Consider the following 13,175-nt stretch of genomic DNA (forward strand, 5'->3'; position numbering starts at 1 on the left):
CAACAGGTTGGTTTTCAGGGAGAGATTACATGAATTGTGTCTATCAAATATCTGAGACCTTTCTTTATTGAACAACTGGTCTGAGCCATGCCTTGTACAGAATCACAAACTGTATGTAAATTCAAAGTAATCTAATCTACTGTGAAAAAAATATGCAGAAAATTAAGCCTCAGAGCTGTTATTTGGAGAAGTTCTCCAGGGTATGTTGGGAAGATTTCTGAAACACGATGAGAAGAAAATAGTAATGATTGTCCACAGGGAAGAGGAAATTGAAAAAAAAATATATACTGACAATAATTCTCTGTTTTTAATAATTGTGGCAGAGCAGTTGAGATATGTATAATAAAGTGCTGGGATTAATGATTTATTAGTGGTAAATATAATGGAAATGTGATAAAGTGGGAAAAGGAAGACCCCGGGCTTGAGAGAACCCCATTGGTAGGCTGCACAATTCCATGTTTTTACAAGATGTGAGCAAAATATGTTACCAGAAAACATAGCCTGCCTTCTTATTACACCGTGAACATTAACAAACATGACTCACAGGCTCAGGGGACACCATGCAATGATACTCTGCTTTCTGATGGTGTAAAGTATCTCCAGAAACTCCTTCTCCTCTGGTATGAAAAATTTACCTTAATGCAAATCCTAAGAACTCACTAAAAGTACCAGCAGTCTCTACATAAATAATAGAAAGACTCTTGATTTCAGGGTTATTCTGTGGCTGAAAATTCAAGCTGAATGTGCTAGAAATACCAGTGTAGCCTATAGTAGATCTTTTAGGCTGTAGCAGGTTAGATGTTATCAAAAGGGCACTGCTGAAGATTCAGCTTGTTATGGCTGGGTGATCCCTTCGTGCCCACCAGAGTTTTTGATGACACACAGGCCAGTTGTCATAACAAATGGGACTGTGTGGAAAGGAACTGGTTTGGGGAGGAATCAAATGGACAAGACTCTCAGATGTGTGCATTGAGTAGGAAGAAAGCTGATTGGCTACAAGGAAAAATAAATGTGCACACCAACTGCTCTTTGATACCCTTCCTGAACTCACTTTGATCAAAAAGCAGCATACAGGCTTGGAAGCTTTAAAAACCAGATGGTGGACTGGGAGACTCCTGAAGCATTGTCACAATCTGTGTGAGGACACATGGAGTTCTGGAGATGAAGTCATTCATTGTAAGTCTTCTATCATTTATTACCATGATCCCCTGAGCTAGTCACTGGAGCAAAAGTAAAGATACACTCCAGTCTTGTAAGATGTAAGAGGAATGAATAAAGCAGGCAGAAAACTACCTCCAGGGAATCAGCTGAGAGAGGGCAATCCTGTGGTGGGACCTTCCTGTTGGAGGGTAGTAGGAAATCTGTAGCAGCAGGAACAGGGAAACCATAGCTAAGATGGAGGAAGACTCTTAATTTATATTGCTCTAATAAGTCAAGTTAGAAACTCTGAACTCCTTTGAAATCCAAAAAGGGGTTTTCTGTGTTTGGTTTGTTGGTTGGTTGGTTGTTTTTTTTTTTGTTTTGTTTTGGTTTTTTTTGTTGTTTGTTTGTTTTGGTTTGTTTTGTGGGTTTGTTGTTTTCATTCTAATCGAACCAATGCTTTGTGGGAAGCATTAGCAGCACAAAGTAGGCGGTGTTTGTGCACTGATGCTTGCCATAGCTTCCCTGCACAGCAGAGCTTCCAGATGGGAGAGCTAGGTATGGCTCTCCCTGAGCAACACAATCTCAAAGGCCTGGTGCGAGACAGAAGACGACTTCCCACAGGCCTGGGGAAATCTATAGGGTGAGCATCTCCCCGTACATTGATTTAGCAAATGTGAGATTTCTAGCAAATTCATGCTGGGAGTGGCCGTGGAAATTCCGTTGTGTTTTTTTCCTCAGTGGTTGGCACAGAATCAGACTCTTGCAACTTCTAGTGCTTGTAAAGCATGTGTGATGTATGCAGCATATGATTCTCTTTCCTGTTCTCCCTTCCTTCCATTTGGGGTGTTAAGAGTCAGGCCAGTCCTCTCATTAGCAGTCCCACAGTCGTTAAAGGTGCTGGGAGGACTGGGAGATCCTCCTGTAACCCTGAGCGTGGAATACATCTAAACAGAAGGAGGAAGATTCCCTGGCTAGAGAACATGGGACTCTAAAGATGCTTAGGTCCTACAAAACCCCACAGCTTCAGGCTGCAAGGTCCAGACCTTGTCAGATAAATAAGATTAGTCCTAATCTGTGTATTGGGGACAGACACGGCCACAAGCAATACAAGTCATGTGGGAGGACGAAGCTGTAAGTCCATCCTGCTAATGGCTTGTGCAAGAGCCCCAAATTCTACCTTCAGTCTTCACATTTCAAATTTTGTGTGTCTCTGTGTCTTTGTTGTCATAATGACAGAAGGTACTGAGAATATTTTGTCTTTGTTTTCTTGGACATAGATGCAAATCATCCTTTGCCATGTATGTTTTCATTCTCTTCTAGTTGATTTTTTTCTTGGCTTTCCCAAGAGTTTGAAAAAACTTGTTAATGGAGTTCATTGTGCTTATATTGGGCACTGTTAGACAGTAAAGAGATTTTTAATGTGTGACAACTAAATACAATACATGCTAAAGGGCTTGGGCTGAATGTCATGATTGAAAGTATGTTGTATGTACTATTTGTTCTTACTCTCAGTGCAGCATCCAACACAGAATCTTCTGCTGGCTGTAACGGCAGCTTAGACACCTGCATTGTACACACAGAGCTGTCAGTGCCTGAATCTGAACCTCACGCTTCGCCAAGCTGGATCATATTTTGGTGTTGAGTTGTGCAAATACTCCGCTCTCACTTAATTCCTGCCTTAACTTATGCAGAGAAGAGGCAGAGAAGGTGGGTGGGGACAAGAAATAAGGTGGCTTTGTTCCGCAGTTTGTAAGGAAGGGATTTCAAAGTTGTAATGTGTTGCTGTCTGTTCTGTGAGAAACAGAAACTGCAGATCAGAGTTTTGGGCTGTGCACCATAAACCAGCCAAATAGTGCATCATCATAATGCTGAAAACCAGTAGTTAAGGAAAGTGTTTTGGGACCGGACAAAAACATGGATTTTCTTTAAAAATATTACTAAGGAAGAGCTGTTAGGTTTTGACTACATCCAGTGTGGTGGTAGAGGATAAATGGCTTTGCAATGCGTAAACCCTATTAGAAGAGCAGTGTAACGTGGCAGTAAGATGTAAAGTCTATGAAACAGTAATGTAGAAGATGAGTTGCAGGCAGATGTTCAAAATGGACAGTCATCAGATTGGCAGGTCAATACATGTGAGATGATGACTGAATTCTACTGTGCATCTGTGAGATTTATGCTACTAGAATACTTCCCTAATTCCCAAACCAACATATGTTAATATAGCATCCATAGTCTCCACACACAGACATAAGACAGATAAGAGCATCCTGGGTTCTCTAGTGCAGTGCCTGGCAGCAGCCTTCTGGGCTTTTCACATTACAAATACTCTGCTCCTTAAATCAGTAGGATTCCAAACATGCTGTCTTGGCTCAATACCTGGATAAAAAATTAATTATGATAAATCAGAACTGTTAAGTGTGCACCTCTGAGAAGTCAGGGGAATCTTCATAAATTGAAGCAGTTAAAAAGTTAATAGGGTGGTTGGATATTAACCTCACGAAAGACTTGAGTGCCTTCTAGAAACCAATTATTTCTAAAATAGCAACAGCTCTTAAAACAATTTGAGAAGTGGAGACTTCTCAAATGAGCAGATTAGTTGCCAGTCAAATTTAGATAATCTCTCAACTTTCTGTATTTCAGTGTTCGTACAAATTTGGAAAAAGAGTTGGCAGATGGTTCTCATGAACTGCATCTGGAAATACAAGATGCCAGAATTCAATGCATGACTATTACTCAGATAGTCTACGATGTAACGATTCATAGCCTCAGGATAGTGGCACATTGTCCACTATTAGTTGAAGAATATAATTGTGATTGATGCAGAACCAGATTAGTATGAAGAAAATGTATATTTGGATAGAATTTCCTTAGGGGGTGCGTGGTATTAGAATTTAAATAGCTATTCCCTTTCTCTGTTACCTTCAAATCTTTAGGTATGTATGAAAATGGACCTTTTCTCTTGTCTTACAGATAGCATTACTCTTAAAAAAATTCTCCCTGAAGATCCTGAAATGTGTGAATTGTCAGGTAATGTGTCACTTGAGCCAAAATTATAGGATACAGGTAGTTTGCAATAAACTCAGTGGGTTAAAAATTCCTTTTTTCCAATACCTTCAAATCACAACTTTTATAATTTAAAAAAATATTGAAAGAGTCCTGTGAGACCATATATCCTTTTTGAGCAACTAGCATTAATGGACTCAGAGGGAGGGTTAATTTCCAAAGCTTGCACCATTTTATTCGAGTAAAGGACAGATAAACCTGAGTCTTAATTTTCTTGGAAAAAGACCTGGGAAAAGCAACAGAGCTGGATGCAGGAGAGAGGTAAGAGAGATTCTGTCCCACACAAAATTCACTGGGGGATGTGGTGAGGGGGAACAGATTGTGGTGTTTGTGTGCACGTTCAAATATTTCTTGGATAGCAGTGACCAAGGCAGTAACCATTGTGGTGGTGACCGTGTTGCTTCTCATCTGCTGGTTTGTCTGCTGAATGCTGCTCTGAGACAGCACAGAACAGAGAGATCTGCCTTGTTATCTCCTGTGGGACTGTGCTTTGTTCAAACGTGGAAGGAACGGTTTCCTTCTTTCAGAATGGAGCATGGAGAACTAAAACACACCGCTGGGGAAAGGGAGCTACCCCAGCACAGCAGGTACTAGATAAGAGGCAAGAAAGGGGAGGTGCAAACATATGTATCCCATTTGTTACTTATAGGGAAAACAAGAGCTGAGCGGACGTTAAAGACTGAAGCCCTTATCAAACTCTCAGAATAGACAATTGTAAGCTACATACCATTTGGGGTTATTTTTTTGCACGTGCACATTTTTTTACTTACCCAGATGTGTGTGCCCAGCTAACCAGCTCTTAACTGTGTATGCTCACTTTTCTTCTTTTTTTTCTCCAAGTTCTTCCTACTGGCAGTCAAAGCAGTTGCTGTTCTCCGAATTCCCCCAAACTCTTTGGTTATCCCCCAGTCAGCACATCAGACTGCCCACAGTGCAGCACTCAAGTGCCGTGTGCAGTTTTGGGCTACTCACCATGGATGGTTCCATCCCAGCCAGTTCCTTGCAGTACAGTGATGCACAGACACTGCTCTTGGGACACCCTAATACATAATTTGGGCTTTCTAGGAAGAGTCACTTAAAAGCCAAGTGAATCCTAGCTGTTACTGAGCTGCATCACAGCATCAGTATTAAGTTTTGTGGTCTTGTGCCTGAAATCCCTTAGGAGGTAAGGTCTGTCTTTCTGGACTATAATTTTATCAGAATAAAAGGTAACATGGTGTGTCCTCATAGCTGGGAATAAACAGTTAGACTTCAACCTAATTAATATTGACAACTTTCTCTAGCTATACAGTTTAAAATCATATTTGAAGCAAGCTGCTCAGCACTTTCTAGAAGAATACTTTGCTAGGCTAGTGACTTTGTTGGCAGTATTTTCTGAAATAAAAGCCAGAATACCACTTGATGGTCTTGAACCTTGGACCAGGATTTGTTTTCCTTCTTTTCTAAAACTGTTTATTAGATTGCAAGATCAAGCTTTCGAATTTGGTTAACATTTCAGTGTGAAGTATCTTTACAAAATATGTTTAAAATCTCAAGGTAAGTGTTGATGTGTGGTTTTGAACAACAATTAGTATTGTTTTTCTTGTTAAGAAGAAGTGGCACACCAGCTTTTCCCATGTTAAATAAGGAGACTGGATGTTAACAGTTCTTCCTGATAGAAACTGAACAGGGAGCCTCTGAAGCTGGCAGGACACTGCACCGTATATATTTTTAAAAGCTTAATGTACCATGAAATTTCTTAATCAAAATGAATAATGGAAAACAACAACAAACCTTTTAGTAGTTTAAAACTGAATACACTCGTCCTATTTGTCTCCTTTAAATGGAAAATAAATTATTAACAGTCTCTGCTATTAATTTACTGTAGACACACCAGTTAAAAAGAACTTATCACACACTGTCATTTTCTGATAAACACATCTAAACCTAGATAGGCAACATTAGGCATCACAAACTGTTTTGTGTAACAAAATGAGTCAAGGGCTGTATTTGTTTTTAGCCCTGTCCTATCATTTCACCGTGCAAATGAAGCCTTTGAATAGCTATGATTTTTGCTTTAGCATTTGAAAGAAATTAGAATGAAAAGACCTGTAAGTATGTGTAATGGAAACGCACAACAACAAAGCTTTATTAGAATGGTCAAATACCATTTTAAAATTCCTGAAGAGCGTCACTTGAGGAAATCTGAATACTCAGAAAACAAAACCAAGAAACTTGAGTCTGTCTCAATCATATGGTCAATGGGGCAGAGTCTAGTTGGAGGCCTGTATCTAGTGCAGTGCCTCAAGGATCAGTACTGGGACCAGTATTATTCAATATATTTATCAATGACTTGGATGAGGGAATAGAGTGTACTATCAGCAAGTTTGCTGATGACACCAAACTGGGAGGAGTGGCTGACACACCAGAAGGCTGTGCTGCCATCCAGCGGGACCTGAACAGGCTGGAGAGTTGGGTGGGGAATGATTTAGTGAAATATAACAAGGGCAAGTGTAGAGTCCTGCATCTGGGCAGGAACAACCCCAGGTTCCAGTATAAGTTGGGGAATGACCTGTTAGAGAGCAGTGTAGGGGAAAGGGACCTGGGCGTCCTGGTGGACAACAGGATGACCATGAGCCAGCACTGTGCCCTTGTGGCCAAGAGGGCCAATGGCATCCTGGGGTGTATTAGAAGGGGGGTGGTTAGTAGGTCCAGAGAGGTTCTCCTTCCCCTCTACTCTGCCCTGGTGAGACCACACCTGGAATATTGTGTCCAGTTCTGGGCCCCTCAGTTCAAGAAGGAGACAGAGAACTGCTGGAGAGAGTCCAGCACAGGGCAACAAAGATGATTAAGGGAGTGGAGCATCTCCCTTATGAGGAAAGGCTGAGGGAGCTGGGTCTCTTTAGTTTGGAGGAGACTGAGGGGTGACCTTATTAATGTTTACAGATATATAAAGGGTGAGTGTCATGAGGATGGAGCCAGGCTCTTCTCGGTGACAACCAATGGTAAGACAGGGGGTAATGGGTTCAAACTGGAACACAAGAGGTTCCACTTAAATATGAGAAGAAACTTCTTCACAGTGAGGGTGCCAGAGCACTGGAACAGGCTGCCCAGGGAGGTTGTGGTGTCTCCTACTCTGAAGACATTCAAACCCCGCCTGGACACCTTCCTGTGTAACCTCATCTGGGTGTTCCTGCTCTGGCAGGGGAATTGGACTAGATGATCTTTCGAGGTCCCTTCCAATCCATGACATTCTATGATTAACTTCAGGATTTTATGCAGCAGTATGGCATATATTGCAGGAAAAAAATGTAGTCTCATTGTAGAATACAGGAAACAGTTTCCAATTAAATCTACAATGTAATTTACTAAAAGAGCATAAAGGAAGCTGAAGGAGCTAATGGAAAACATAAGGTATTCTATCAAGAATACTGTTCAGACACTACTAACTTTCTATTGTTTTATCCTCAAATAAGTAAACGTATTTTTACATGCAAAATAAAAAGTTGTGTACTTATGTATTTTGTTCCTCTTACTACTGTGTGACTCCTAAAATTCAGATGCATCATTATGTTTTTTCCAAAACATTTTCAATTTAATATTCCAATCTAATTGCAGTTTACACATTTTTTTCTTCATGGCATGAAAAAAGGGAAAATCATCTTCCATATTTACCTTTTCCCCTCAAACTACCTTCTCCAGAAGCTCATTCAGTCGAACCACAAAATTTCTTGACGTACATAAAAAGGACATAGGTGCAATATGCTTGTATTGTCACATAAATACAAAAATCTGTTACTCTGAAATCTTTATAACAGAAAGTGCAAAATGAATACACAAGCTAAGTGCTTATGGATTCTACGTAGCCTCAGTGTGGAAGAGGATGGCACTCGAGCTGCCGCTCTGACCTGCTTTGCAGGGGCTTTCCAGGACACTTCAGCCCGACTGCCTCGATGCACCATATTGTCTGTGATGGGTTTGCAGAGACAGAAAGTCCCATAATATTGTAATGCCAAATGAAAGAAAATGATGGTATTTCTGTGCAATCCATCTCTTTTGTAACAATCTGTAAACACTGCTACCAATTTGGATGGCAAAGCAAATTATTTTCACCTTTAACTCCGTTTCTTTAAATTGCCAACATTACAAAAGAAAGGAGAAATAGCTCTGGGTACCCCGTGCAGCAGAACCATAAGGAAATACAGATCTTCCCATGTGCAGCTTACAAGTTTAGTTTGCATAGAACTTCAGCACTTACCCAACCTTTGCGGGGGGAACAAAGCTCTCCTGGCCGGGCACCAATTCCTGTTGGTTTTGCACCAAACCCCACCCCCTGTTCATGTTCTAGCCTCCTCCGAATTTCCCGTTTGTTAGCTTGCTCTTTTAGCTGGCTACATATCCTCTGAAAATTAATGTGACTAAAAGCATGCTTAGTAACAGAACCAAACACTCATTCCATTTTCTGCTATCTACTGACATTTTATTACCGACTAATATGAAACCATCTCTTATTCATACTAGAATTATTTTAATTATTCGTGAACAAACTTGAAACGGTCTTGAATGTTTATATTTATTGCAAGCAGATTCATGTCTCCTGCTTCTATATTCTACATAAGGATCCAAAATGTGACTGAATATAAACAAGTTATATTTGGTTATCTACAGAAATTAGAGTTAAAAATAGCACTGAAAAAAAACTTTACAGTAATGTATTCAGACACTGACTCTTCAAATCAAATAAATGAAGTGGTATAGGAAAACCTAAACATTAGATTGGAAGGCTGATTTATTTTCAAATAAATGCACCTATAATTGTACAATTAAAAGTAAGCGTCAGTATTTGGTGCTGATGACTACAGACATCTTTAATGTTTAATGCACAGATAACTACCCCCCAGCCCCCACACAGAACCTTTCGCAGATTCTACTTTACATTAGATCGTGAAATGACATTCAAAAAGCAATGTGTACATCACGCAGAACTTATGTCAGAGACAAAGCAGATTAAAATTCTGTGAATTTTCATAAGGTAAAAAATTAAAGCTATACGAACAGATTTTTAGATTATTCTTGCAAAGTAGAATCACATACTTTTTCACTTTCATAATACTTTCACGAATTTCCATTAAAGCTTTTAAACAGAGACAGTAGCATGAGCACAACGATCCCACTGGCTTCCAAAAGAAAAGTAGTGCAGTTGCTCAATTCAGCAATTTTTCCTTTTATATTTGCAAGCCAGTTGGGTCAAGACAAACAGGCTAATGCAAGCAAGAAAGTAAACTGTAAGCTTTTACATTAAGTGGCTGAACAAACAATTATTGTACATGGTAAAACAAAACAGATCTTTTGCCACAAGCCACTGCAGGAATATATGAACTTCAGTGGCCAGAAAGCTCAAAATACTTTCAAAGTCTTCACATACATTTGGTTAGCGCTTACCAGTTTCAAGACATTTATAGAAGCAGTTATGGAGACACTATGCTGTTAAAGCTGCAACAATTTAAACAAGGCAAGTTAGGAAGTTACAGAGATTTTTACACTTTTCCCTGTCCTGTTTTTCTTTTTTTTTTCTTTAGTACATAAAAATCTGTCTCCTTTCGGTGTCCCCTCCATAATAAAATATTCTAATTCATTGTGATCTAACTTCTACTTCTTCATCTTTGTATTGTCTGATCCATTTGCAGCAGAACTCCAAGTTAGCACCTGCTGCAGTGGACTAGGTTTGCGTGGCAATAGTAACAGGGACTGAAGCAAAAGCACATCGAGTGAAACCGAGCTGATGTTATGGGGTTTTTTTTCATTAAACAGTCAATTTGAACAAACAAACAGTACCAACTTTTAAGGTAAAAGTATTGCTAAATCAAAGCAGAAACTTCCACTTAAATTCAAGCATTCTTTCTCCTCCAGAAAATGAGACGTTGAACTAAAATTTCTCAGCACTTACACAGGCGTTTCAGCCTGAATAACATTGACGGTAATTTCTAAGTGCAAGGCTACATGAAGTTTGCAATGAACTGCTTTGTTAGTAGGCAGAACAGGAATGCAGCATTTTCAAAAACATCAAGCAAAAATCTCCTTATTTAAGGCCAAAAGATGGAACTCGGAAAAGTAAAAACGCAAGAGGCTTTATAGAGTAAAAAACTAGCAGTAAAAATATAGCACTGAAAGTATAGCATTCTAATCGCCGCTATCACAAATACCAACAAAACATCAGTAGTTTGGGTGAGACTGACAGAGCAATAGACCTATATTTCTAATTTGACATTCATTCGAATTTTAACATTCAGCCACAACTCCACTCTAAGCTAAATTTAAGTGGCCAAAACTCATAGGTATAAAAAAAGCCTTCAAAACATATACTTAAAAAAAATAGAAATGGTGTGTTAACAAATGTATGCCTAAAACAGATTTATAAATAGCTACGGTATGAAAAATATTTCAGTGCAAAGGCAATTTTAAGATTTCTAAAAAATACATTACAAATAATTTTGTAACTACACACAAGAAATTTGTCACCGCTACTGCTATAAAATTTATACCCATATTAACTTTTTAAAAATATATACACCAGTGTTTTATGTAGGGGACGGTTCTAACTGACCAACATTCAAGTCTGCAATGGCAAGTATATGTACAAACACCCACACCCGTATGTATGTATCTCAAAACGTGACTGCTATAAGGACATTCTTTGAAACTTAGAAGTGCTACATGTTAAATGGTAAGAATACCTTCATCTGTGGTGCTCTAACTTTAGACTTTCTAAAATTCTCTTATCTTTGGTATACTGAAAATTTTACTTTACAATCTCTGCTTGTCCCAGGGCATTTTAATATTTCACTGCTTCTTTAATGTGAAAATCACTCAGAATAATGTGAGGAACATTGCCTAGGAAGTTCTTTTATTAAAAAGTCAATTAGTTAGTGAACTATTTTGCCTCTGTTTTTTTTGTTTTTTGGTTTTTTAAATACAAAAAGGGAAATAGCTTTTCTCTGTCACCCTAGTCCATTTGAAAGACAACTAACAATGTCTTGGCTAGGTCTTCCAATAAAGGCTGCAGCTCTGACTCCAAATATATTGTTTTCACGTTGAAATTTTTAGCTAATGTACTCCCAGAGGTATTTAGTGACTACAGTTATTAACCAGTTCTAACCACCAGGCTGAAAATTCACTGAAATCAGATTGCTCCTTCAGATATTTTTGCACCCCAAAATAAAACACTGGACTAAAGAAACAAGACAAGGACACAGCTAATAGTTGAATTAGTGCAAGGTGACATAAAAGTAGCAGAGAAAACAGAAGTGCAAGTTGGCTGTCATTCTTAAAGTAATTCGAACAGAATCCTTGCAAACTAGTTTCCCTATCACCACTACGGTTCACCTATTAGTAAACAGCCACGTGCCACCTCGTGGTTCGCTTGCAGAAGTTACCAGCTGCGTGCTTTCTAATACACCTACCAAGCTGATTAGCCAGTATTTAACCAGAGACACATGCACAAATATATCAAAATTAAGAGGATGAATTCAGATAGTGAAAGACGCTTATTTGGAAAACCAGCTTTTCTTCTTTTAAGGAAAAAAAAAGTGTCAAAAAAAAGCTTAATATATAATAACTTTCTGCTATGTGTATTTTACAGTCAGAGGGTGAGGAAGTAGGAACAGCGGGTAACCTGCATCTTTAAGAAATTCACAAAAACCTTTTAGGCAAAATGCTTACATTCAGTTTTTGAGTAGATATCAACATTGATGATATTCACCTATTTAACAGCCAACTTGACTTCATGTAGCATGTACACTCTCTACACAGGGATAGCTTTGCCTATCTTGCTAGGGGGGAAAACTAACTGAAAACCAGACATAGCCCTGATTTGGCCACTTACAAGGAAGTGAACATTAGAGAGTGTTTCTTGAAAGCAGATTTGCACAGAGGAAACACCAGTTTGTTCTACAGAAAGAGCAAAGAAAGAGAAAGGACAGAGGAAAATCAGAAACAGCACTTGTTAAATATGCTTTAGGAGACTTTCATTGGAGATAACTGAGGTCATTGCTTCTGGCTGAAAATTAAAATTGTTGATCTCAAAATGTAGGTCACTGACTGAAACTATACAGTTCAAGTAACAAAGAAAATGACTAAAGACGACAGAAGCAGTAAATGCACAAAAGTCTTGACACAGGATGAAGAGAATTTTAGTGCTACCAGTCTCACAGTACCAGACTGTGCAGATTGTTCATTGCTCCAGTAGTTCAAAACATAAAAAGAGGCCTATTGGCCTGGAAGGGTTCATACTTCTAGCTCTTGATCCTGTTTGTCTGAACATTACCTCAGACAGCAAAAGCCACGTACAGTTTAATATATTTCTGTGACATGTTTGTTTCCTGAAAAAAGAAATCAACAAAAATACAGTTTTTAAAGGCTTGACTTGGTGTTCTGTCAAACAGACGTTTCCAAACCTGACCCACTGTAGCGGTAGCCTGCCCTGGAACGGCCCTGCTTATTTGAATAGCCAAAGACAGATGGAAGTACTGAATAATCAATGCCTCTCCAATGCGTAAACATCATTTTTTTAGAATGAGAATTAGACCTTCTTGCTGGGGAATGGCTGCAGTCACTGCTCCTGTATCCTGGGCTTTTCAGACAGGCAAGAGGTGTGAATTCTGAGATGTGTTCCCGACAGTGCCTTGATGCATTCTGTTCAAAGGAAAAATAAAGAAAAAACCCCACAAATACACAGTAAATACATGATTTTGGCACTAGAAGTCTACAGTTGTTTTCTTTCATAGGGCAATTGGTATAATAATGCCTTTCACTAGATCACCACTCTGGCTATTTGTTTAATGTAAAGGTATAACCTCTCATGTCACTGAGCAATCAACCACTTTTCAACATGATTAGTTTTATATTAAGACCTAAAGCACCAGGCACGGTTTTACATACAATCTCTAAACCTGATAATGGGCTCTTTAGAAAATAGTTGAGGATACAGTGGA

At 39.0% G+C, this 13,175-nt stretch overlaps 1 protein-coding gene across 4 annotated transcripts in view; it reads right to left on the minus strand.

The window, feature by feature from the left end:
• Positions 1-9,744: 9,744 nt before the first annotated feature.
• Positions 9,745-13,175, minus strand: part of ATP11A (ATPase phospholipid transporting 11A) — a 129,374-nt gene continuing 125,943 nt past the window's right edge. The window contains exon 29 of one of the 4 annotated variants that reach the window (XM_082049862.1): positions 9,745-12,876. In XM_082049862.1, coding sequence (XP_081905988.1) covers positions 12,619-12,876 — 258 coding nt within the window. In that variant the 3' untranslated portion in view covers positions 9,745-12,618. The remainder of the gene's footprint in view (positions 12,877-13,175) is intronic. The other 3 variants (XM_082049863.1, XM_082049865.1, XM_082049864.1) reach the window with 3 other exon arrangements.

This window comes from Streptopelia decaocto (genome assembly GCF_964273445.1).
Source record: "Streptopelia decaocto genome assembly, chromosome: 1".
Taxonomy (NCBI): Eukaryota; Metazoa; Chordata; class Aves; order Columbiformes; family Columbidae; genus Streptopelia; species Streptopelia decaocto.